The 26,165-nt window shown below is 38.6% G+C and overlaps 3 protein-coding genes and 1 non-coding gene across 4 annotated transcripts in view; 2 read left to right on the plus strand and 2 right to left on the minus strand.

The window, feature by feature from the left end:
* Positions 1-24,922, plus strand: LOC149065050 (uncharacterized). Its single transcript, XM_089254278.1, has 2 exons — positions 1-1,256; positions 23,977-24,922. Exons 1-2 carry the CDS (start codon positions 111-113, stop codon positions 24,790-24,792), a joined length of 1,962 nt encoding a protein of 653 aa, XP_089110404.1. The 5' UTR covers positions 1-110; the 3' UTR covers positions 24,793-24,922.
* The window catches only part of LOC149065049 (uncharacterized), a 99,570-nt gene that overhangs the window by 23,805 nt on the left and 49,600 nt on the right, over positions 1-26,165 (minus strand). The window lies entirely within an intron of this gene.
* On the minus strand, positions 5,629-5,769 carry LOC149065051 (U4 spliceosomal RNA). The gene has a single exon (XR_016195698.1). It is a non-coding gene; the product is annotated as a U4 spliceosomal RNA (small nuclear RNA).
* The window catches only part of LOC149065052 (uncharacterized), a 13,118-nt gene continuing 3,210 nt past the window's right edge, over positions 16,258-26,165 (plus strand). Inside the window, exons 1-2 of the mRNA XM_089254417.1 lie at positions 16,258-16,455; positions 19,013-19,100. The gene's annotated coding sequence lies outside the window, so the exon portion shown is untranslated. The remainder of the gene's footprint in view (positions 16,456-19,012; positions 19,101-26,165) is intronic.

Raw genomic sequence — 26,165 nt, forward strand, 5'->3', positions numbered from 1 at the left:
GATTCCAACCGATCAGTAACAGCAGTCGAAAGTGGAATCTTGTGGACCCTTGCTTGTTTTATTCAAAGATTTGAATTCTATTGCTGTTGATATTTTGGTTCATAAAGAAAATGGAAAAGTTGTCTTCAAGTGAAGAAGAATCGAACAGCCTCACTCATTCCAGAGAGAAACTCTTTGAGTGTGATGCTTGCCAACGGGTATTTTCCCAAAAATGTGCTCTATCATCCCACAAAAGAGTTCACTCTGAGAAGAAATCCTATGAATGCAGCATTTGCAAACGGATATTTACCCGAAAAGATAATCTCAATAAACACAAAAGAATTCACTCTGGAGTGAAACCTCATGAATGCGGTATTTGCAAACGTGCTTTTTCTGAAATGAGTAGTTTAAGGGTCCATGAAAGAATTCACTCTGGGGTGAAGCCATATGAATGCGGTGTTTGCAAACAGGTATTTTCACAAAGGAGTACTCTAGAAAACCATGAAAGAATTCACTCTGGGCTAAAACCTTATGAATGTAATATTTGCAAGCGAGCATTTTCACAAAGAGGGCATCTGTCATCTCACGAAAGGGTTCACACTGGATTGAAAGTTTATAAATGTGGTGTTTGCAAACTGGTATATTCAGAAAGAGCCGATCTAAAAACTCACGAAAAAGTTCACTCTGGGTCAAACCCATATGAATGTGATGTTTGCAAAAAAGTATTTTCACAAATGTCACATCTGCAAGTCCACAAAATAATTCACACTGGAATTAAACCGTATGAATGTGATGTTTGCAAGAAAGAATTTTCATCTAAAAGTACTCTGAATAAGCATGAAAAAATTCACTCTGGAGAGAAACCATATGAATGTTGTGTTTGCAAACAGCAGTTTTCACAAAAAGCTCATCTAAAAACCCATGAAAGCACTCACTCTGGGCTGAAACCCCATGAATGCAGTGTTTGCAAAAAGATGTTTTCACGACTAGACGTTCTGAAAAAGCATGAAAAAATTCATTGGAAGTTAAAACCTTATCAATGCAGCGTATGCAAAAAATCATTTTCCCGAATGGATTGTCTAAAAATTCACGAAAGAGTTCACACTGGGGCGAAACCCTATGAATGTAGTATTTGCAAAAAGGTATTTTCACAAAATATTACACTAAAATGTCATGTAAGACTTCATACCGGAGAGAAGCCTTATGAATGCATTATTTGCAACCAGGCATATCCAAGTTATTCATCTCTAAAAATGCATGAAAGGATTCATACTAAAAAAACCTGATGAATGTGGAATTTGCAAACAAGCATATTCGAATTGGTTTAACCTAAAAAAGGTACAAATAGCTTCAATCCGGGTAAAAACCTTTTGAGAGAATCCACACTACAAAAAAAGACCTCTTTGAATATGACGTTTGCAATAAATCATTTTTACATTATTGTCACACATTAAAAAAAACCAATGCAGTTGATAACTGATCGTCCTAAAAAGACTTGAAAGTAAGCTGACCATATTTGCTCGAGAAAAATACGGGACGTTGCCAATTATCGCCAAAAATGATAGCAAAAGTAAACAAAGTCGCCAATTACGGGAAATGAAAAAACACGTCAATTAAAAAATATATATCTGAGATGAATATTCTTTTTTGTAGTCGTAATTATATACCGTAATGTAATTTCTGAGTTGGAAAGATAATTTTAATCGTTGATTTAAAGAATAAAAAGTCAAGTTAGCTTCGCTAAAAATACGTGCAAAAACCGGGAAATTTTTGCAAAAAGTCAGAACAGCCAAAAAAGCAGGAAAAACCGGGACTGTCCCGGGAAATACGGGATCTATGGTCACCTTACTTAAAAGGAATCATCAATAAGAGCCATAAAGTCCCCTTGTTTGAAGCAAGTAATGTTTTTTTGGATTTCAACTAGTACAATAATGGTTCACAAAATGCGCCAATTCCTAGGAGCTTCTTAAAATTTGTAAATTATTCTCATTAAAAAGAAATTTTATTACATAAGAGTTCGAAATAAAGATGTATTTTGTCTGTCCTATTTCCAGTAAAGAGTTTCAAGACCAGTCAAGTCCGAATATTCACATGAGAAACAAATATATACACCTTTTTATTCTGGGCCTTTGTAGAATTATGATTTTTTTTACTGCTCAAGTTTGTAATCGCAACAACCAAAAATTCAAATTGACCCGCTCATATAAGGAATGTTATTTTATTCAAAAGCTATGAATGTGTTACACGCAAAAGAACAACTGTGAATGAAAAGTAAATTTATTTTTTGTTTGGCATATAGCATTTGTTGTTGTTAAGGAAAATTAACTCCTCATAAAAACGTGCTTTAACAGTTTTGATCAAAATACACACCAAACACGAAAAAATAACGGAAACTATCCGTCAACATTGCAGTTCCAACAATTGACAGGGCCGCAACTAGATGCTTCATCACCCGGGGCAAGTGCACATTTTGGCGCCCCCTTGTAACGTTGAAGGAGAGGTTTGAGAATAAAATTTGCTCCCCTCTGGGGTCCAGCGCCCGAGAACCGCCTGCTCCCCCCCCCCAGTTGCGGCCCTGACAATTGATAATTACTTAACATCCATAATGTAATATAGGTATATACCAGTGATTCGCAACGTGGGCGTTAACGCCTCCTGGGGGACGATGGGATGCTCCAGGGGGCGGTAGCAGCTATGGGTATAATATAGGATTGTATGGGCTAGATTGCGATGGGAGAAAAAAATTTCGGAATAAGGGGGCGATGTGGGACAAGAAAGGTTGGGAAACTATGGTATGTACCAGTGATTCCCAACCGGGATGCCGCGAGATATTATGGAGATAAAAAGACATTACGGCCCACTTAAGGTCTTAAAATAAATGAAGTCGAATTAATTACTCTCATGCATGACAGACTTATCGGATAAGCCGCCATCTGGTGACAGTGTCAGCAATGTGAACTTTGGCCCGAGTTAGGTCTAGCTGTCCATGTACGTCCCCATTCAGCGCACACGAGCTCTAAGGGAAGAGGATTCGTTGGCTTTGTAGTTTAGTGGTCTAGGGCACTCACCCGGCAAATGAGAGGACGTGGGTTCGATTCCCCGCAAGGCTAGTTCAATTTTCTTTCTTGGATTTGTCTTTGCATTAGCCAGCTGCTGAAATTTCCGTAGTAATAGCGGAGAGTGACATCACCTTCCGATAAGCCGAAAAACTACATTTGTCAACACTTGCAAACCCACATTGCAAAATGCAATAGATATGTACTTTCCATCTTTTTCCACCGAGAATCTCGACTGGGTTATCTCACCATTTAATTTCGCAGACAGTGCGGAGGAAATATATTTCGCTGCTTGCGCGAACGAGATGAATTTATTTATCTTTGCGCCGATTCCACATTCAAAGGTAAGTTCGCCAAGAGTGAGGCGTCGGTGGCTGTTTTTGGCTTGGACTGAGAGAGGAGTATCCTAATCTAATGAAGAAAGCAATTAGCGCACTTTTACCCTTTTCAACTCGTATCTATGCGAGCAAGCCTTCTCTGCTACGGCGACAATAAAATACAAAGCAAGAAATAGACTGCAAGACCTTGAGGAAAATTTATGTATTTCGTTGCCAACTGTAAGGCCTGATATCAAGTATCTGTGCTCCAAGCATAAATCACAAGTTTCACATTAATGATTAATCGAACAAAACTCTATTGATTTATTTTACTGTGATTTTTGTTGTAGTAAACTGTATTCAAGGAAGGGGGTGCCCCAAGTTTTTAATATTATTCGGAAAGGTGCCGCAAACTTCATAGTGACCCCCGACACGGTTCCAGAATACTTAAGCTGTCCGTGGCAGATTTAAAGATTTATTTAGTGACACGTGGCACAGTTTTACAGTACTTAAGTGGGCCCCAGTGCAGTTTTATATTACTCAAGTTGCCCGTGGTACATTCCCAGATTACTCAAGTAAGCCGCGGCATAATTACGGATCACTTGAGTGACGCGCGGCACAATTATGGATCACTTGAGTGACGCGGCTCAGTTCCAGAATACTTATGTGCCCCGCAACACATTTCTTGAGCACTTGAACAGCCCGGACGCATTTCCAGATCACTTGAAGAGCGCCCGAGTGGCGTGGTGGTACGATGCTCGTCTACCACCGTGAAGGTTGCTGTCCCGGGTTCGAATCCGAGGGAGGATGTAGTTAAGATATTTTCCCCAACGAGCTTGAGGTGGTACCGATAGACCACGCGCCTTCATTTCCAACCCATCTCATTAATGGCAGTAAATTGCAATATAGCGATATGGCCAGAGTTGGTGAAGTAGACCCCTTGAAGGACCCGCGGAACATTTAGAGATCACCAATGTGGCTCTTAATAAACAGGAGACATTTGTTAATCGTCGAATGTTAGTTTAGGTGCCCACAAACGGCAAAAGGTTTTTCTCGTTTTAAGCAAGATTTCGTTAAGAATATTTCATATTTTTATAAAGGGTGGGTGATGACGTAAGCATCATCCGAACCCCCCCGTCATCAAAAATCAGCAAACTCGACAATTCCTCCCTATCGATACTGACGTAGCACTTGAATGATCCCTTACTCATTATCACTGGTAAATGCGGAAAATAAAATTTATTAAACTTGCAAAAATGGTTGGTAACTAAGCATAATAGCCGAATTTATCAAATTTCTGTAACATATATTGCGGTTCTGTTTTAATTAGGAAAAATTATTGTGGTTGTGGATTTCTTTGGTGGCACCACAGGCCCGTCATTCGGGGGGGGGGGCCCAGCTTTCGAAAATACACTAAAAATGGTATATATACATACACTGAGTACATGTGCTTCCCCCCCCCGGGAAAAGTTGAAATGACGGCCCCGCAGCACCATCTGTTTTAAAAATTGAGGAAAATGACGTCATCAAGAATGCGCGGAGGCGTTTTCCTTTCTCAGTTTTCGAATCTGTTAAAGGCCTGTCCCACGAGAACTTGCTTTGGGACGCTGGGTAAGTTATTAAAGTTAACAGTACGGGATTTCCTTCACGCCGGCTGTGCTTTTTGCGGTTTGTCCAACAAAGACTTTTATTATCTTTTACTTTAATTATCTTACCCTGCGTCCCCAAGCAAGTTCTCGTGGGACAGGAATTTTAACCCTAGTTGTGAGGGAGAAAAATATTTATTTTTCATTGGTTCTCTGTCTATTGGAATATACACGTTACGGTAAAAGTGAAACAAAAAAAAATATTAAAAAAACCGGTAATTGTGCAAAATCACCGACCATTTTGGTACGTTTAGCAAATTCCTAAAATTTATGACTTACCGGTGATTATGCATAATATTGAAGCGTCGTTGGAAAACATGATAAATCGTACTCAATTCATCTCAGTTACTGGTTAAATGCGTAATCGACATTACGCATTGATAATTATGACAAATTCGTTCTATTGCCGTTTTAAGATGAGCCAGTAGAGTTTTCCGCGAAATTTTGGAACCACGCGCAGAAGCAAATAAGTCTTCTCTTCACCTTTGCTGGTGTGTGAAATTGCAATCATTTTCAACGGTTCACAGATGTAAAAATGCCGAAGAAAATTGCTCGGAAGCTCATTAGGAAATCACCGATGGTACGCTGTTTTTGCCTCCACAACTATTAAATCTACATGAGTTTTATAAACCCCCGAAGGGGTTCCCAAAAATTGCCGTTGCCGACGGTATTGCACGTCGCCAAAGCGGGGTATTGGGAAAAGTTTTCAACTAGCAATAGTCACGCCTCGGTAGGACCTCATTGGCTATGACACTGCCTCTGCGCAAAGCTAACGATACTCAAATTTTCAAAATATATAAATACTTTTACTTTTTTATAACAGTAACCACTAAAAAGTTCATAACATTAATGATAATTTCATTAATTTTTATTCATTGAATTGAAAATTCCATTTCACGTTTCTCATATTTTTTGAATATACACTTCAATATTGAATATACACATATTTCACTTCTCATTGCATGAAACTTATCTCACTAGATGGCGCGCTTAAGAAATAGAAAAATGTGTGAAGCGCCATCTATTGCTGATATAAATAAATAGAGGAAGAAACGAAATTGCCATGAAATCGTCATTGAAAAGCTATGAATTGGTTTCATAACTGTCATGTTTCTACACAGCCAGTTCTGGCCATTTTTCAAATGTTAGGGAATAACATTTTGGTACTAAGAAAACGCCCTTTTTCAGTTGGCACCCTAAAAAAACGTACGGAGAATAATTATCGATACTTTCAGAAATTATATATAAAATGCGGTTTTTTAAATCCATTTTTTTAAATTGAAAATCGTTTTAAAATTTGGAAAAAAATTATAATTATCTCACATCAACGGAGTACTTATTTTTCATTGATGTGCCATGAAAATTTCGGAAAGTATAATAATATTTTTCTGTGCAGTGTCTCCCTTTTTTCAACTGAATCTTATTTAGCCGGCCTAAATGGGGAACATATCCATGTCTGCTCTATTAGTTTTAGCATGATTCGGTCAAAGCCTAGAGCTGTTGGTCGTTGGTCTACATCACGGTAATTTTTTCATCGCATAAATTGTTCTCTGCACAGTCACTTCTAAATACTCCACTAGGAATGGTTAATTCCGCCGTGCTGGCTGCGTAGTAAAGATTTCTATTTGTTTCAATCGTTTTCACTTGATGGTGCACATACACATCCAAGAGTTTAAAATAAAACATCCGTGCTGGGAGGAAAATATGACCAAAACTCCTCCTTGGTGTGTCCTTTCTCACACTCTCCTGCTTGTACGCTTACTGGCGACGCAGATGTGTGTGTCCTGGGGGCAGTGGCCAGGGCCGCAACTAGATACTTTGTCATCCGAGTTAAGCCGGCATTTTGGTTCCTCTTGTAATGTAGAAGAAACAGTAAAAGGGTGAATTCGGCGCCCGGGGCACCAGACCCACCTGCTCCCCCCCCCCAGTTGCGGCCCTGGCAGTGGCGTAGCCAGGTTTTTGTAAGTGGGGGAGCAAAGAATTCGGAAAGACACCATTTTTTGTTCCTACTTCAGGCTCAAACTAAAAATTATGCATTAGTAGAAAGAACTCGAAATTTTTCAAATTTAAAAAAATCGGATTATGCTTATTTCCTGTTTTCAGTTGATGTTACTTTTCAAATTAAATTAATTACTTTTAAATTGATTAATATCTTTTAATTTTTCAATTAATTAGACTCATATTATTAGACTCATATCGCAAGCACATATCACATATACGCTACTGTTACTCAATCGTACGTTGCTTCCAAAACATTTCTCTATAGAATTTCTAAGAAATTGATACGTGCCGGAAAACTCTTTCTTACATTGTGCGTGACCGTAACGTATCTATGATGTCATAGTTATGCGTGGTTTGTGTTCGAGAATTTTTCCCTGTTTTCCTCATTCAAAGTAAAACTGGCAGATGCCTCAAGTTTCGTGTTATGCAAATACCACGTTGAAAGCCTACCTGCTCTCGGCGGGAAAACTTTTCAAACGAAAGACCGGTTGGCATTCGTTCCTCGAAGTTAGAAAACTGAAAAAAAACCCTCGCTCGAGTCAACCACAACTGTGCCGCTGGTAGGTTTCAAATTTGAATCATCGCGATGTGAGTCCATCATGATGCCCACACGATCGCACAGTGGCTATCACATGTTACTAGATTGCAGACATATAAGCAAAGGGTACCATGAATGCAAAAAGGTTGGGGAAACACTGCTTAGGAATTTGAAGCTAATTTGTGTGTGCCGGAAATTGTGGTATGTGCCCATAATTTATTCAAGTATGTCTGAGGCGTATTAGGTGTTTGAAAGGTTACTGTCCATTTTCCGAATCGAAGTAAAGGTGGCAGGTCTATGAATTGGTTGAAATAATTTTTATGTTTGATGGTCTATCGGCTTCCTTTGGAGAAACTGTTTACAGGGGAGTTCTGCCTGAGGTTGAAAAACTTGAGCAGGCATTGTGCACAGTATATTTAATTCTAGTCAGGGCCGGACTTAAGGGGGTGTGAAAGGTGCGGTCGTACCGGGCCGAAATTTCAGGGGCCGCAATTCTTCCAAAAGAAACACTCTTCTTTCTCAGCAGATGTTTTGGAAATTTTTGATTAAAATTTAATTTTTTTCCCCCATTAAACTATTATTGATTGTGAAAGGAGGCTTTCAGTTTAAAGCCCTTATAATATCATTTTTAGTGTTATTAGCTATGGCATTAGCTTATTTCAAAGACGGAAAGAGTGTATGCAGGTGGGCAGGCGGGTCTGGTGCCGCGGACGCTGAACCAGAAGGGGGCGCCGAATTCACCCTTTAACTACTGCTTCTGCATTACAAGGGGTGCCAAAATGCCGGCTGTTCCCGGATGACAAAGTATCTAGTTGCGGCCCTGCAGGTGGGGTCACATTCTTTACCACTGAAAAAGTTGAGCCTTTCTTTCTCCCATTAAAGAATAACAGGGCTATATTACAAACCAAGAAAAAACACATGCTTAGGGCATCAAACGAAAAGAGATATCACAAAAGAAATCTAGTAATTTTTTCCCCTTGAAAACCGTCCCTTTCGTTTAAGTTACCATCTGGTCTGGAGGGAGATACCAATAGTGCGCACACGATGATCCGGCGGTGCTTCTACTATTGATAGTAGTCTGTAGCATGGACTTCTCTAGATGATGACTGCCCCGGAGTGAGGCAACTTCCATTGCCGTTCAGAGTGTTAATTGCATGCCTTCCTGGGAACCTCTGAACTGGCATGATGTTTCGCTAGAGACGCTTGAGAACTCCTTCGAAATTTTCAAACACCACCATCTGAATCATTGTCATATATTCCGGAAGATGGATATACAATGTATAAATTCTAAATTTTGGCAATTTTTACTATTGAACTTCCAAAAAAAAAAGGGAGACGTCTTCTCTTCAGTCTGATTACTCATTCAGTACAGTACCGGCAATAGAAATATTTTGTTTCATGAACAAAGAATTCATGCATAAAAACATTTAAGAGCACAAAGGTCTGAAAATTTAGGATGTAGGCTACGTTGCTTGGAAGTTCATTCTCTGATGAGACAATGTGTTTGCCTACTATCAAATAAATTATACACTGGTGTAAGAAATTAAGAGAATTTGCAGACTTGGTCGATTATCTCTAAAACTACTGTACTGATTTTAATGAAATTTGATATGTACATACATTGATATAATACAAAACAAATAACCACTCAATAACTGTGATACACACGCATGATCGTGCGTAACACTCGTTGGAGTCGGAAGGTATGAAACAGCGGTTGCAGAATAAACAAAAAAATGGGTTAATAGATGGGTTAATAGGGGGTATGGTCCCTTCTTACAGATATACAGGTCTCGCAGCGTGATTTCATACTTGAAATAAGGCAGTTTGTCATTTCTTGTGGCAATTGGTCCCACTCGTTCAGAAACGCTGTTTTCATTTCCTGGATGGTTCCCGGAGGGAGGTTGCAAGTTGCAATTGCCCTCCCCAAAGCGTCCCACACATGCTCTATAGGGTTAAGGTCTGGAGATCTGGCTGGCCAATCCATCCGGCGAATATCCTCACTCTCTAGAAAATCGTCGAGCAGAAGAGCTCTATGTGGCCGCGCGTTATCGTCCATTAAAATGAACTCAGGGCCAACTGCACCCCTGAAAAGGCGAACATAGGGCTCCAAGACCTCATCCCTTTACTCACACCAGTCACAGTGCCTCTTTCAAAGACATGGAGAGGTGTGCGGCCATCCAACATGATGCCTGCCCAGACCATTAAAACTCCTCCGCCATAATGGTCGATTTCGTGGACATTGGAGGGTAGGTAGCGGGTCCCTGGTTCTCTCCATATGAACGTACGGCGAGAATCGGTGCTTAGGCTGAACCGGGACTCATCAGTGAAGAGAACGGTCGCCCATTGATCCATACTCCAATCTCTATGCTCTCTGCACCATGATAAACGGATCCTCCTGTCCGTAAAAGTGAGCGGGACGCAAACAGCAGGTCTTCTTGCAAACAACCCTCTCTCATGAAGTCTTTTGGAAACAGTCACCCTTGATACACCTGTTCCTGTGGCTGCATACAAGTCACGAGAGAGCTGAGAAGCTGTAGCATTCCTGTTACGCCTCGCTATAATCGACAAATGGCGATCTTCTCTGGCCGTCGTGGCTCTTGGACGACCTTGCCCAGGCTTTCTCTCGATGGATCCGGTATCCTGGAACTGTTTCCATAAGTTACACACGACGTTGGGCGTTAAATTGAGCTCTCTACAAATCTGGACTTGAGATTGGCATGCTTCTAGCCTCCCCACCATTCGCCACCTCATTCCATCATCTAAACGTTGGTGGTTACTCATTTTTACTGTTACAATTTGAAATTAACCGATTGCTGCAAAATAACACCAAGAAATTGGCCGAGGTGTGCTAGCGAACGAAATGCGTCTTAACTTACGCGCGCTTATAAAGCCTGTTTCTCTACTGGCTCCGCCTACACACACGTGTACGTTTACGTATTTTACGTACAAGATTTGCATTTTTGTCTAGAAGCAGTGGTTTTACATTCAGTTCAGTTCTTTTCATGAAATTCGATAAAATATGCAAATTCTCTTAATTTATTTCACCAGTGTAGCTAAGGTTTAGGCTGATTGCAGCTAGTGTTGTTAATATTCGACAATCTATACCAGGGCGTCTTTTGAATTTTGAATATTCAAATATTGAGATTGCAATCTTGGATTTTATTTGCGGCAAGAAACTCTTGGTTTTAAACAAGTAATAACATTGAAGAGCTCACATACAACGAGTCTTACTTATAGCGTTTTCCAAAAACTCGTCATAAAAAACGTTCGTTGTAGGCAGGAAAACGATTTAAACGGAAAATTTCGATAAGCGTTAGTAAAAGTTAGAATAACGAAAATTAGTCGTACTAAAACTAAACGAGAAAACTTTCTAAGTGGGAACGTTGAGCGAAATATACTGTAGTAATTTTAAATTAATCTACATTTCAAATACAGTTCCAAGTTTCAGAATTTTTATTTTTGGGAATCCCAGTATTTGATTCGGGAGCGACTGCATAAAATCTTTTTGGAGGGGGCCGCAAAAATTTTTTTGCACCGGGCCCCGAAATTCCTAAGGCCGGCCCTGATTCTAGTGAAATAAATTCATTGGTGGGGGCGTTTCATAACACATCAGAGAAGAATGAAAATATATCGAGCAATGAATGGTACAGACTAGAGCAGGGGTTCTCAAAGTTTTTACATCCGTGGTGCCCTTTTCGTAATTAACGCTTATTTGTGGCTCCCTAGAGCTATTGCACAAAGAATCTCTTCATAAAACATTTGTAGGACCACCGTTCCGCAACACCCCCGACAAAGGTTGGCGACGCACAGTTTGAGAACTCCTGGACTACAGAGTTTTTGGTTTGTCCCTCGTTGTTTGACCAGAGGGCCTTCAGATAAGTGCTGCCAAACCGCAGAACGGCAAGCTGCACATTAATAAGTACCGTAAGCTGTCGGATAAGCGCTAATTGAAAAACACTGATCTTTTGGCAGTAGACTCAACATTTCGCGGGTACATTTGGTTTTTCCGAAACAGTATACGTTTGTATCTTCAGCCATTTTTAAACTTTCCCCGTAATTCACGGGCACACACAGGCCCGGTCTGGGTGAATCGAGTGAAAAAGGGGATTCGTGAAGGTGATATCCTGTTAAAATTTTCGTGGAAAAACTGTTATAGGCAGATATTTCTAAACAGGTAGGGAGTCACAGTAAAATCCCTTTGATGCTTGTAAGACGGCTCTGCGTAGACCACCTATGTGTTGTGTGAAATAAAAAAAATCAAACAACGAATAAATTCTGTTTTTAAAAGCAATGAGTACGTACAAAAGTGCATTTATATTATTTTATTTCTGAAATATTCAATGGATCCTGAAAAGGTTCATCGCCAACCTGTTTTTAAGGGGCGTCGCAACATGTTGGTGTATTGATGCGTGCCCTTTCAGTTATTTGAAGTGTTCTTTTCTTACATTAGACTTGTTTGGGAAACGATGGATAAACGATGACGAAGTCAAGGGGGCCACGGGTGCCAAAAGTTTAAGAAACACTGGATTAATTGGAAGGAGGATATATGCAGGACAGGTCCTGAGAAATTCTGCCACCTCAGGCGAATAATATTTTGCCGCTCTTAACATACGACTGTCTGAGTAGAGTTTTCTTTCTTCACCGCTATTACCTTGATACAATGGTTCCCAAAGTCACGACCCCTAGTGGAAACCCATCTATCGGCCAAAGTTGGTTTTCTGTGATTCCCAACTTCGAGGCCCGAATACGAGCCGACCTCCTCGTTAAAAAGTCTCGCCACGGAGAGCAACAGGCCGAAAAGCAGTACAAATATTTAAACATCATGCTTCACTCACAATTTGTAATATACAGTCGAATCCCGTTTTAGCGAATCGTTGTAGCGGAAATCTCGTTTTAACGAACACTTTTCTGATCCCTCAAATAAGTTTACATAGGAACAATGCTAGGTAACCTGGAATTCCTTTGTAACGAAATTTCGTTTTAACGAAGTGACTCCTCCGGTCTCTTGGCATTCGTTCTAATGGGGTTCGACTGTAGATGGTAGCACTAACAATTCACACATAACACCATATACACACTCACACTTCCGGCACACTCACTCGGTTGTAAATTGTCCATGGCAATAGGCCGGAGTTGTGCTCGGTTTGAAAGAAAGAAACAGAAAGACCGCCCTTCTTGGGGGTGTGTAACGTTGATGATTTAAGATATTGCGACAGAATTTCCTGAATAAAAACATCCGGATGAGAACAAATGTATCAAATCTACATAATAACTCTTCGGACCTCCGCTTTTTAAATTTTTTCCCATGGGTTTTGGAAAAATGTCTGTCCTTCAGAGGATTAATTGCCCATATATAGGGTAGTAACTATCGAACGCCCAATAATTAATCATGTGATTCCTTGTGAAAAACTGATATGGAATTGTGTTTTCAGTTTTTTTGATTTGACCTATAATGAGTTATAACGCTTTAAAAGTTGATGACGTCACTTCAAAATCCTGCCAAATTTACCGAACGTACACCAAAAGTATAATTTGGCGGTTTTTTTTTTTTAAATTGGACAATGGTATAACCATAAGAAATCGAGAAAGCACAAGCCAGTTTTTTTCCCTGTTTGGTTGTGTGTGTGTGAGAGAGCCCATTTTGAGTTTTCAAGCGGTTGTTAATTATTACGATTTTCTAAGATTTCAGTTTTCGAGTTCATCAGTTAAGATAAGACTTGCCTCCCCGAAAATTCTGAAATTTTGCGGAAATGTTTATTCGCCATGTGTTAGTAAAATGAACCTCAGATTTAGAAATTAAATCAAGTATTTATAAAAAAATGTTAAAAATTCAGATTTTTCAAATTTATACATTTTTTCAAACCTTGAAATTCATAAAATTTTAAGGAGTGATCAGCTATCGAAGTTCTTGGTTCCATCTTACAAAAAAATGTCTAAATACACCTACAAAATTTCAAAATTATTGGAGGAATATTTTTTTTTCACCCTTACGGATGAGCTGAAAAACTGCAATTTGAGAAAAAAACGCGTTTAAAATGTTTTTCTTGTTCTCGATTACACTATAATTTAATTCATTAATTTTCAATTTTATTTTGAAAAAGAAAACAAATTAATCAGATCAACACGAAATTTTTTGCATCTGATTATCACAATTGAATGAAATATTTCTTAAAGTCGTTTGAAAAATCGACTTCAGGGGTCATGACACCCCTTAAATGAATAAAGTATCGTCAACAATTTTAAGTTGAGATTTTTTTTTCCATTTCCGATTCAGAAGTTCTGGAAGATTTACATGTTACATCACAGCTTTTAATTGTGATTCTGCAACACAATTAACTGAGTGACACAACAAGCATAGTGAATGAAATGGATCAGTTACATGTTACAAATTGTCACGATTACAGTCTAACAATTACATTTAAAATTTTTTACGGCATCTCATTTATGTTTTGAATGTGCGTAGGAAACAGTAGACTCTAATCAAAACCATATTTGGAACAACAGATAGTAAAGATATGGTTTTCATTTCGAAAACTGGGTGGAGAGGCGGTAAGCATGATTTTTGGGAAAAAAAATTAAGAAACGAAATACATACAAGATCAAAGGGGTAGCAAAATTAGTAGTGCCTAAGGCCCCTTTCACATAGAGCGGACGCGGGTCGGGATCCGCATGCCCTTTCACACGAGCACCAAAGATGCGGAAAAAAAATCTTTGATTTTTGTTTTCACCCAGTGAACGCCATACGTGGATAGCGCATTGTTAAATATAAAAAAAAAAATTAAGTTTTATTCACGGTTTTCTCTGCGAGTCAATCAGTCCAGTACGCTCTTAGTTTGAAATTTGTGAATAAAAACTATTTTTTTTTTGCAATTTTTGTAATTATTTTTCTCCTTCACCCCTGATTCAGTGCTCATAGGCAGCCAAGAGCCATTCTTTGGTGGTTTAATCTAGAGCCCAAAGAATATGGGTATAAAGATGCCTTTTCAGTTCGATCGTCACAAGTAGTCGACGGGAGAAAATAACTTAAAATATTTCAAAAGATTTTGAAAAAAAAAAAAATCTATGATATTTTTGAACAATATGAAAGAAAAATTCCAAAACATCCAATGATGTTCCAAAAAAAAAATTCAGGGGATATCAAAGACTGCAAGTAGAAAAAAGGAGAGGGATGAAGACTTTCAAAATGTCTGTGCTTAGAAATATTCGCATCACAATTCTGTCTTAAGCCCGGATTACACTATAAAAATTTTATAATAATCCTTTTACAAATGCAACCAATAAGCTTTTGCTCGAATGTAACCGATAAATTTGGTTGCTTTTTCAAGTTTTATAAAATAACTTTCATAAACCTTTTAGAGTGAAATCCCATCCTTAGTTACTTCTGAAATATAAAATTTCACTTTTTTTTTTAGTTTATAGACTCCCAACAGAATCGCCTTCTGTTGAGAGCATCTTGATGATGCCGAAATGACCACCGGTCGTGCTTCCATGCAACACTCTTTCAAAACCTCTTTCACGCGCACTCTTGGTAGGAAGGACTTCGAGGCGCAAATGCGAGCCGATCTCCCCGTTAAAAAGTCTCGCCACAGAGAGCAGCAGTCCTACAAACAGTACAAATATTCAGTCACTACACATCACTCACTTCACTTCTGAGATATAGATGGCAGCACTGAAAAATCATACACAACACTAGATACGCACTCAGACTATTAGGTACACGCACTTACACTTCCGGCACAACTCACTAGGTAGTAAATTGCTTATGGCAATAGACCTGAGTTGTGCTCGGTTTGAAAAAAAAAACTCTTGGTAGGATGAGTTGCCATTTGAACGCTTTCCCGTCCTCCGACTCCAATTTCCGGTACAGCATGCCATTTCTCATCTCCGGAGAGTCCCATAGCGCTCAGTATCTATTGGTCGTCGGACTGGAAATCGCATTTAGGCGATCGGCCAATTGGTTCCACATTGAGGTCTTTGAGAATTTTCCTTGTACCATCGCCCGGTTTTCCATAAGGAAATTAACCATATACTCATATTGTGCGTGGGTGGTTTTTACAGCTCAGCTGCGCTTTGCCACGGCAAGTGGGAAAAAAAATTTGACCTTGTAAAATCTAAATCAAAAAATTCAATGTTGACATAAAGGCGCATGTGCGAAAACATAATTAAAAATTTGCATACGTAGTAGTTGTTGTAAACTTTTTGCTTAATGTTGGTTAGTCGAATGGTGGACTGACCCAAAGAACCGAACGAATGAACCGGAGGACCAGTTTTTTCTTCAGTAACCCGTCACGTGATTTTAAGCCGGGTTTTCCTAGGAGTAGGGTTTTTTATGCCGCGTGAACCGAATGGGCCATTGCACGTCGGCAGAAGCGTGTTACATAATCGCGCTACTCGTTTGTGTTTTCCTAGCATGGCGCATGAGGGCTCTATGCTTTACTTCTACTTAATAAGATTTACTTATAGCTCAGTGAGGTAAACAGAGGGTTGAGTTCGTAGTTGTTGTTTTGATGAATTTTTTTGTAAATTATTTTCTGTGAAGACATCGTCTTTTTTCGAACGTTTCTAGCCATCATACACATCTGACATATTTTTCTCGTGTTCAGCGTTTTTACACATCGAGAAATACATTTTACTTCATTTCTTTGATTGCTTTATATGGTCAGCATACGTTATTTTCTTTTAGTTTTTCAGTTTTGGCAACGGTAGAGAAAATATACAAACAAATAAGCAGAAACAAACAATGGCATTAGTGGTTTCGGTCAGCGCCCATATTTCTATTTATGCCCTCATTTATCGCGATATTTTTTTAGTTTGACATCGGTTAATTAGTCATCGGTGCATTAATTACGACATTTTGCTCATCGGTGCGCGAGGTTTCCGGTGACTGAAGATCAACATGGTGCCGGTAAATGAAAGTACGTGAAGTAAGCATGCTCTAAGCATTATCGTTTCTTGCCCCCCCACCCCCTCGAAATCTTGTAAGCCGGGTTTTCTTAGGAATAGGTGTTTTGCGCCGCGTGAACCGAACAGTATAATTTCTCGTCGGCTGCAACGTGTTACGTAATCACGCTACGCGTTTGTGTTTTCCTAGCGGAGCGCATCAGATCAGGGCTGCTGTATTATAGTATATGGCCTTTGGCATCAGCTACTCTGTCGTCTGCATGCTCCGTTTTGAAGGGAAGAGTATATCGGCAAAACCGCGGCGCACGACGCATTTGACTCCTCCAGAAGCAGTCGGCCAATCACACCCGACGTAATGCGCTGTCAGGAGGCGTATTGCGCTCTGTAGGAAAACAGTTATGCTGCATTTCTTATTGGTGAGTGGACGGCGTGTCGCGCTGTGCGATTCACGTTGCGCGTGGCACAGGAAACCTGCTTCTAGGAAAACCCGGCTTTAAGTTTTTTCACCACGTGTGTGAACCGAATTGGACCATTTCGCGTTGGCAGAAACGTGTTACAAAATCACGCTACGCGTTTGTGTTTTCCTAGCTTGGCGCATCAGCTCAAGGCGGTTATATAGTATATGGCCTTGGCATCAACTATTCTGTGTTCTGCATGCTCCGGTTTGAAGGGAAGGGAAAGAAAACACCACAAATTAAGAGAAAATCAGTGAAACTTGTGATACACAGCTCATTTAACTCCTCCAGAAGCAGTCCGCCAATCACTGGTTACAGCCGGGTTTTCCTAGGATCAGGTTTTGTTCCGCCGCGTGAACCGAATTAGACCATTTAGCGCCGGCAGAAACGCTACACGTTTGTGTTTTCCTAGCGTGGTACATCAGATCAGGGCGGCTATATTATAGTATATATAGCCTTGGCATCAGCTACTCTGTCATCTGCATGCTCCGGCTTGAAGGGAAGAGAAAGAAAACACACAAGAGTAAAGAGAATAAATGAGATGCAAAACCGCAGTGCACAACGCATTTGATTCCTCCGAAGCAGTCGGCCAATCACACACTCGACATAAAGTGCTGTCGTGAGCTGTATTACGCTCTGTAGGAAAACAGTTGTACTGCTTTTATTATTGGTGAGTGGACGGTGTGTTGCGCAGGACGATTCATGTTGAGCGCTCCACAGAAAACCTGCTTCTAGAAAACCAGGCTTAAAGCCAGGTTTTTACAGTGTGTGCAGGTGAAAACTCTGGTAAAAAAAACTGCATTTCAAGTTTTTAACCAATCAGCGTTTTCACGCTGCACATGGCGCAGAAATTCTACTCCTAGGAAACCTGGCTTTAGTGAGCCAAGGCTTTGATCAAGCCCCCCCCCCCCCACGTTGCTCTAAATTGATAGTATCCATAATAAGGTAAGTAAAATCCTGGTCCCTTTGGACCCGGGACCAAGATTCCCCCTGGATTTTTATAAATTGTAGCAATTTATTTAATCAGATGGGGAAAAAGTTGTAGCCAAATGAGAGAGAACCTTAGCCAAATAGGCGAGAAAAGAAAAAAGAAGTCTTAAAATTTCAAAGTTGATCTATGTATGGGCATGTAAAACGGATCTTGAATTCCAATTTTCAAAACATATAAGTGCCTTTGCGCTCATAGTTCGGCTTTTAAACAGAATGCTGAATCAAATTTTAGAGATAGGTGAAAAAAAAGCAGGTAGAGGATATAAAAATATGCATCCTTAATGATCAATAAGATTTGTTTTTAAAAAAGAATCTGATTTTTTTTCATACCACATTTTTTATCTTTAACAGCAGCTTCTATGGCAGCTTCTAAAAACTAAGAATCGGTGAAATCGCTGATCAAAAGAATAGTTCTTACTTTATTATCACTGAATAATCATTATTGTAGCAGGGATAATCCCTTGACTGTGCTTTGAATGCATATTTTTCACAGAAAATTAGCTCGAGTGTGTTTGAGTTACGGTCCCACTGCTGCATAGCTTTTTAGATATCAATTTTTATCACAAATGTTCTCTTTGTATGTGTTGTAAAAACATGGACAAAGAAGAAAAAAAATTCAGTATTGACTTGAACTGTAGTTAGAAATTGAAGATTTGTGACTGGGGAAATTAGCATTCGATTCAGCAGTTTTACCCACTCTTATGAAAAAGAACTAAGAATTGTAAGCTAGATATGAATACAAAATATTACTCTTCTATCCAAGGTATCCCAGCTTCAACGGTAAATTACTATTTGTTTATTTATCTAGTAATTTTAATAATTACACATTTTTTTGTATCTGATTTAGCGATTAAAATAAATCATTCTTTACATGAAAATTGGATAATTTAGTGCCATATGTTCTTGCCTATAATATAACCCATACGCCTATATCCAACAAGACGGAAGTTATTTTTAGTGACCTGCGGGCAGCGCAGCTAATTTCACCATTTCATTGTGTTTCGCAAACGATTTTTGGAAATACTGTGAAGAATTTAAGTTTAGTCCAATTTGTGGAAAAGTAGTCATTTTGTAACTGTGTATCATTTGTTTGATCATCATCCAAATTTTTCATTTTTCTCTGTAGATGTTCAAGGCGAATAATTCTTGTGATTTAGCCGAAATCGTAGCCAAAAGCTGATCTTTTGTGCACACACTGATGTATGACTGTGAAGGTAAAAATCCTTCATTCTTTCCAACTCTTTTTACACAAGCATAGGTAACGGCACATGACATTTTACTGTCGAATCATTGATACAAGAGGCATGCTTCCTATTATAAACGATATCCAAATAATGTATAGTACTTAAGACCTGTTTACCCATGTGAAGTGATTAAGTAGTTGAATAAATTTTAAGTTATGAAGTAGTTTAAAATTTATGCTGACGATAAGGACCGTCTACCTGTCATTTAGTTGCTAGTTGGTTAAATAATTTAGTGAAATAAATCGGATTCTATCTTTTCTGTTAAGTAGACCTATGCGCATGTGCTAGTGGGCATGGTCTGACATTCTTGGAGGGGTCTTTCTCCCTGTGTGATGTTTATTTTGATCTTAAGCACAAAACTGTTTATGCTCCGTCGTCTCCTTCCATTTAGCTAGAATTCCTCAGAAATATAAGATGGATAACTGGCCAAAAGGACACAACCTTCAAGTTTGTTGAATAATATTTTCTTCATGAATGTTTGTTGTACAGTAGAAATGAAAACTACTTTAACAAACAAGTTAAAAATCAATCGATGTTGGAAATAGTGAAAGCTATTGAGTATTCTGTGGATGTGCTCCCAGGAGCTGAAAAAAATTGAAGATTGAAAAGTATCGGCCGCTGGTGTGGATTATTTATAATCTACATTCAAAACTAATTTACCGCACATTAACTTCAGTCATATATTGCCCTGTGGCAATTTCCAACTAGTGGAGTGGAGGGGAATGAAAGCACCATGTATCGGTGGTCACCCCGGGCTTGATGGGTAAAGAACTTTTTCTGATATTTTTTGGCTGAATTCGAACCCATGGACCTTGGCAGCAACCTTCATAGTGGAAGCATATTACCACTGCGCCACTCTGTCACCTACATTCAAAACTATACAGGTTTAGAATATTTCTCTCATCCAAAACGAATTTTCTGTCACCTTTTGGGAAAAATACATTATCAAGTACCTAACGTCAAGAAAAGCACTGCATTAAATTTAAAAAAATAAAATTTCACATAACTTTGTTTAACGAACCCTTAGAATTTCCAACAAACATCAAGAAATTTCCCACATTGGCCAATTTTTCCACGCAAATGTGTGAAATTTCTCATGAATTAGGTACATTGCTGGTAATGAGAGCTATAAGCATAAAAAAAAATCTCTCCCTCCCTTTGAGCAGGCTCTATGCACATGGGCTAGTTGCGTTTGGCCACCAAAAAAATTATCCAATGAGCGTCTATACTTAATTACTTAGCTAGAACTTTTTATACGGATATCCTGTGGTCAGAAACCCAATTAGAAATTTATTGCCCGGTCTCTTCTGATGCCACCAAAAAAAATTCCATGTTTCTAAGTGTCATATTCACTGAGATATTCGAATAATGGAGGAAAGTTGCAAAAAAAAAAAAAAAAACAGCATTAAATGTGTGTAAAATGGTTTACCCTCAATGATTCACCAGTAAAATACCATGTGTCCTGTTACCTGTGCACCCTGTATGTACAGGGTCAACCCAGATAAGTGTGGCAGCAGTCTGTAATTTTCTAAAATAATCTTCTAGCTTAATATCAAACATACAGTAAAACCTCGTTAAGTCGTCACTCCGGTTAAGTCGTCATTTTTCTTTAGACCCTTCCAGCTCTCATAGGCCACAATGTTATTAAACCCTCGTTTACTCGTTGCTAATTTTGGTTAAGTCGTCACTATGAAAAAGTTTGAGAAAAAGGAACAAACTATTTTTATGGCTCCCATTAAAAAAAGAGCTTGTTAACAGCATTGTGATATGCTTAAAAGTCACCATAAGTAGTATAAATCCTATATACCCAAAAGGAACAGTTTAAGTAACGAAAGTTACGCTGGGGAAGTTCATTTGCCGTATAAGGTTTTTGGAACGTTGGGGACGGTTCAAGCTAGATCTCATTTCTGCATGGGCTCCATTGGAGAAACTGGACAAACCGTGAGACACCAAGCTCTGTCGCAAGAAGCAACGTAAGCACTTCACGGCAGGGCATCTCCGGCAAAACCAAAGTTTATTGATATGTCAACGATTACATAAAGGAAATCAAATTACGTAAATCAAAGAATCAAATTAATCAAGTCAAAGTGCAATGCGGGCACGGATAATAAATAATCATAGAAAGCACGGACTCATACTAATTTAGGGCTTGAAATTTAAACAAAATATCTTTGTTGAAAAAAATTAGACATTCTTTCCCAAGTTGAGGTCTTCTGTTTACTCTCTCCCCCCCCCCCCCCCCCCCCCGTATTACTTATATTAAGGTCTCTATATACAATTTTATAAGAAAGCATCACGATTAAACATTCATTTTTGCCATTCCAAGGACCTTAAAAGTTCAAATTCAGAGTTTGTTTATTCAAATTTTAATGTTTCCTACCACAAAAATGTAACTACATCAAATTGTTATGGAAATACTCAATCTGCTTATGTCAATAAAATCATAGTAATTTTTTTAATTAGCAGTAATGAAATAAACTGGTGTGCTGCCACACTTTCCCGGTATGAAAATATACAATGGTGAGTGTGGCACCCTGTGAAAACTTGACATTCTTTACGTAATTATAGATTCTTGTTAAAATATTTGTATAAACCTTCCCATGCAATTGATTTTCAATTCACTACTTGTGTTAACTGCATAAAGAAGAGCATCCATGAGATTCCATGTTTGGAAAAAACACAAATATATACATCCAAGTTATGTACAAGGAAATTGATGGGTGCTTGCAATATTATTTCTTTAATGGTTCTGGAATTCGTATCCGAAGGTAGTTACAGCTCATGTAAATCTTATTTGTGAAGTAAATGGCGTATTGAATCAGTTGAAACTGCTATCACTTCAAATGTGACGGTTCTGAAGCAACGTTTCCATATCTTTTCAATGCTTCCCTCCCCTTGGATGTTGCTGTTTTTCGTTGAAGTTCACTGTTGCAATATACTCTATGTCTGATTATTTCACTACATTGATTCCAATCAAATTACTACATTTATACGAAAAATTGACACGTTTTTAAGACAAATAAAATTTAATTGGTTGAATGGTCGACGTGTTTTGGCTCTACAATGGAGAGCCATCATCAGGACCTTGTGGTCAGAAATCACACAAATGAGTCGTGGAGTGGTGATGTTTATGTCTGGTCATCTGGAGAGTTCACCTTTGTATTTGCTGAGTCTGAGTGGTCTTTGGATGCGAATTGGGGCGCGAAGTGTTGAAAATTCTGTCTCAACTGAGACACTGTGCAACAGATGGCACCCCAATTCGCATTTACCTATTCATGAAAACCTCCCTGTGACAACACAACTTGGAATTGTCCCTTTCTAAATGATATTGGTGTTGTTGTCGAAGCAGTTGATTGACAGTGTATTAACAATGCATGGTCCATTCTATCCATCCCATTGAGAATTTTGAATACTTAGATCATATACCCAGGCATCTGCATTCTTCCAATATTCAAGAAATAAAGTCATTCTTTATAGCTCAAGGCTCTTGTGTGACAACAAGACCACACATTGCTTTTCTCTGCACCCACACAACCAAGTCTGTTAACACTAACGCTAAAAATACCCAAGAAAAATATATCAACGAAGAGAGAAAAACACAAAAATGGCCGAAAACCAGGTATCCCCCTCTTACATGACCATGTGGGCAAAAATTTTATTACAGACAAAGAGAGAACAAGGAAAAAACCTGGCAAAGTACGAAAACATTAATAAGAAAATGGGAGTGAGAGAGAAAATAAATTCAAACCGATTGAAAAAAAATGTTCAAATAAATAAATTAAAAAACACTTATTTCACAAATCCAAGATGGTAGTTCTTTTTTTTGAACGAAGATCCGGTAGTTGATACCAACTTACACAAACCAAGAAAGTAAACAAAAATAACGCTGAAGAGATTAATCTGAAGAAACAAAAATCACGCTAATGAAATCCCCAAAAACAAGGAAAATCACGAAAATGGTGACCTAAAAAAGACCCTACGAGAAAATGAATGAACGTTAGATGTCCTGAGTTCGATGCTGGTTACCTATATGTATGATCCCGCTGTGCAGGTTGGGCAAGCTGCTGACGAAGGGAGAGAGGGAAATAGACATCCGCACATGGCAACAGTGTTAGATCGGACAATTAATTATTTAGTTACTTCATAAATCCACTGTACAAGGTCTTTATAATTAATGCTCCACTTTAAAATGGCCATAAAAGGAAAACTGGACAAAATATTACCAAACTTGGTAACAGTTTACAGGAGGTCATGGGATTCAATTTCCCACAAAAAAAAAGTTTGATAACATTTTGTCCAGTAGTTTTCCTTTTATGGCCATTTCAAAGTGAAACTTTAATTATAAAGACCCAGTATATTAGAAGTGTTGAAGGTAATAATTACAATTTATTGCTTACTGCAGCGGTTCTCAACCTTTTTTGATTCGTGGAGCCCTTTCTGGTACATAGTTTCTATGGTGGAGCCCCATAGGCCTAATTTTTATTTATACATCAAAGTTACTGATTTATTTTTATTATTGAAAAATATTTTTATTGACTTTACTGGGGTTCTTTCCCCCCCCCCCTCAAGCCCCTGGAGGGTTCACACGGAGCCCCCAAGGGTTCCGCGGAGCACCGGTTGAGAACCGCTGGCTTACTCTATCAGTTGTATGTATATATGAAAACTCAATATTCTTCCAGGTAACTAAAGATACTTTTCAAAATATGAAGAAGAATACTTTAATTCTGTACAAGTCGAAATGCAACAATGGTATTTGCAGCAATATTAAATCGGATGAGAAACTTGGAGAATTACAAAGAATCTCTTAATTTGAATACATCTTTGACATTCTTCCAACTCTATCTAAATGGATGAACCGTCTTATACCAGATCACATAATAAACATAATGTGAATGGAGATAATTTTAATCGTATTCCAATCTCGGAAGCATCAATTGATTCGGAACCCATCTCTAATGTTGTTCCCTTTGGTATCAACGACTTTCTGCATAAGTGCGAGTGCTGCAGGAAAACATTTTCGAAAGAGTCTGAGCTGAATGTCCACAAGATATTTCATGCTGGAGAGAAGCCATGTGAGTGCGATGTTTGTGGTAAAACGTTTTCTCGAATTGATAGTTTAAATAAGCACAAAAGAGTTCACACTGGAGAGAGGCCGTATGAGTGTGATGTTTGTGGCAAAATGTTCACTGAAATCGGCAATTTAAACAAGCACAAAAGAGTTCACACTGGAGAAAAACCATATGAGTGCGATGTCTGTGGTAAAATGGTCTCTCATAGCAGCAGTTTGAACAAACACAAAAGAGTTCACACCGGAGAAAAGCCGCATGATTGCGATGTTTGTGGTAAAAGGTTCTCTCGAACTGGTGATTTAAATGTTCACAAAAGAGTTCACACTGGAGAAAAGCCGTATGAGTGCGATGTTTGTGGTAAAAGGTTCTCTCGAACTGGTGATCTAAATATTCACAAAAGATTTCACACTGGAGAGAAGCCATATGAGTGTGATGTTTGTGGTAAAACGGTCTCTGATAGCAGCAGTTTGAACAGACACAAAAAAATTCACACTGGAGAGAAACCGTATGAGTGCATTTTTTGTTCGGAAAAGTTTTCTCAAATCTGTCTTTTAAATACTCACAAAAGGCTCCATGTTGAAGATAAGCTTTAAACCAGAGCTGGACAAATCCCAGGTGCCATGGCAACTAAAAAATTGGTATTGGCGCCTAAAATGTTCTTTGTGCCCTAACTAAATTTCGCAGGTTGAGAGAAGCACAAAATGTTTGGAATTTACCGCAGCATGTCTGCCAACATGAAAAAGTCTATGCTTTGAAGAAATTTTAAAAAAAACATTGTTTTGGATCTTTTAGTTTGGGTAAAAAAACATTTTTGGTGCCTAAAAAATGTTTTCTAGCATCTAGATTTTTTGACAGTTTGTCCAGTTCTGTTGTAAACCATGAGTGTGACTTTTGTAGTAAAACATTTTCCACCATTGGAGGTTTAATTAAGCGCAAAAACGGCAGTCATAGAGATGTGCCGTTTTTCATAGATCAAGACTCTTGATAATGCAATACAAACAACAACATTTTATTTATTATTATTTTGTGTGTGTGTGTGTGTGCGAATAGAAGCTTTGCCTCTTTATGTGTGTTTATTTTGGATATAAATTGAACAGTAAACCTTTTATTTTTCTGATTTGGCTAGGGTTGGATCGGCTATGGATTGTCATGTTAATTCAATTTTTTTTAAACATACACTGTATATTTAATGGCACCGTAAGATGGGATGAAAATTGCCAAAATTTCATGTATTTTGCGGCGTATATGATAGTCATCCCCCCCTCCATTGCACAGGAACATACTTTTTTGTCATTGTTTAAGCCCTAGTGTGTAATTATTTTTCATAAATTCAAATTTCCAGGAATATCTGTATATGTTAACTTTAGAAGGACCACGCCAGTCATTTTGACCATTTTTGATCTTCTCGCTTGATTTTTATAATGAACTAGATCAGAGGATGGCCAACAGGTCCGCGACAAGATGACAAAACTTATATTTTTGATGTTAAGTTCGTTTCTACTGATGAAATTGTGGTTAATGTAGAAAAAAAAAAATTCTGATTTGACAAAAAAAAAAAGTTATTTTCAACACACAAACACAAAACCTCTTTAAACACACACAAGTCACATGATTTATTTCAAAAACCTACTGTGAGAGTTATGGATGTAACAGTAGCAGATTTTCTTGTGCGATCATTGGAAATCAGTGATGGTAATCCTGACGAGCAAAAGTTCCCTAAAAAATTTTCTTTTAAGTAACTAAAACTCAAAAAAAATATGCGGAGTACACACACACACACACACACACACAAAAAAAGATTTGGCTGAGCCGCGAGCAACCAACAGCATCAACTCCCGAGCTAAAAAACTTCAACCAGAAAATCTCAGGAGAAGGTTAAGTAAGGGGTGCTGTGTAGCCGGGCGGTAGGCTGTAAGGTAGCAGCTTAGGCATTTGTTTAGACTCGCATTTGTTAGACACCAGGGCT

Source organism: Pholcus phalangioides, unplaced genomic scaffold (genome assembly GCF_987345545.1).
Source record: "Pholcus phalangioides strain wild (caught in Gottingen) unplaced genomic scaffold, Ppha-v1.0 ptg000041l_1, whole genome shotgun sequence".
In the NCBI taxonomy this organism is placed as follows: Eukaryota; Metazoa; Arthropoda; class Arachnida; order Araneae; family Pholcidae; genus Pholcus; species Pholcus phalangioides.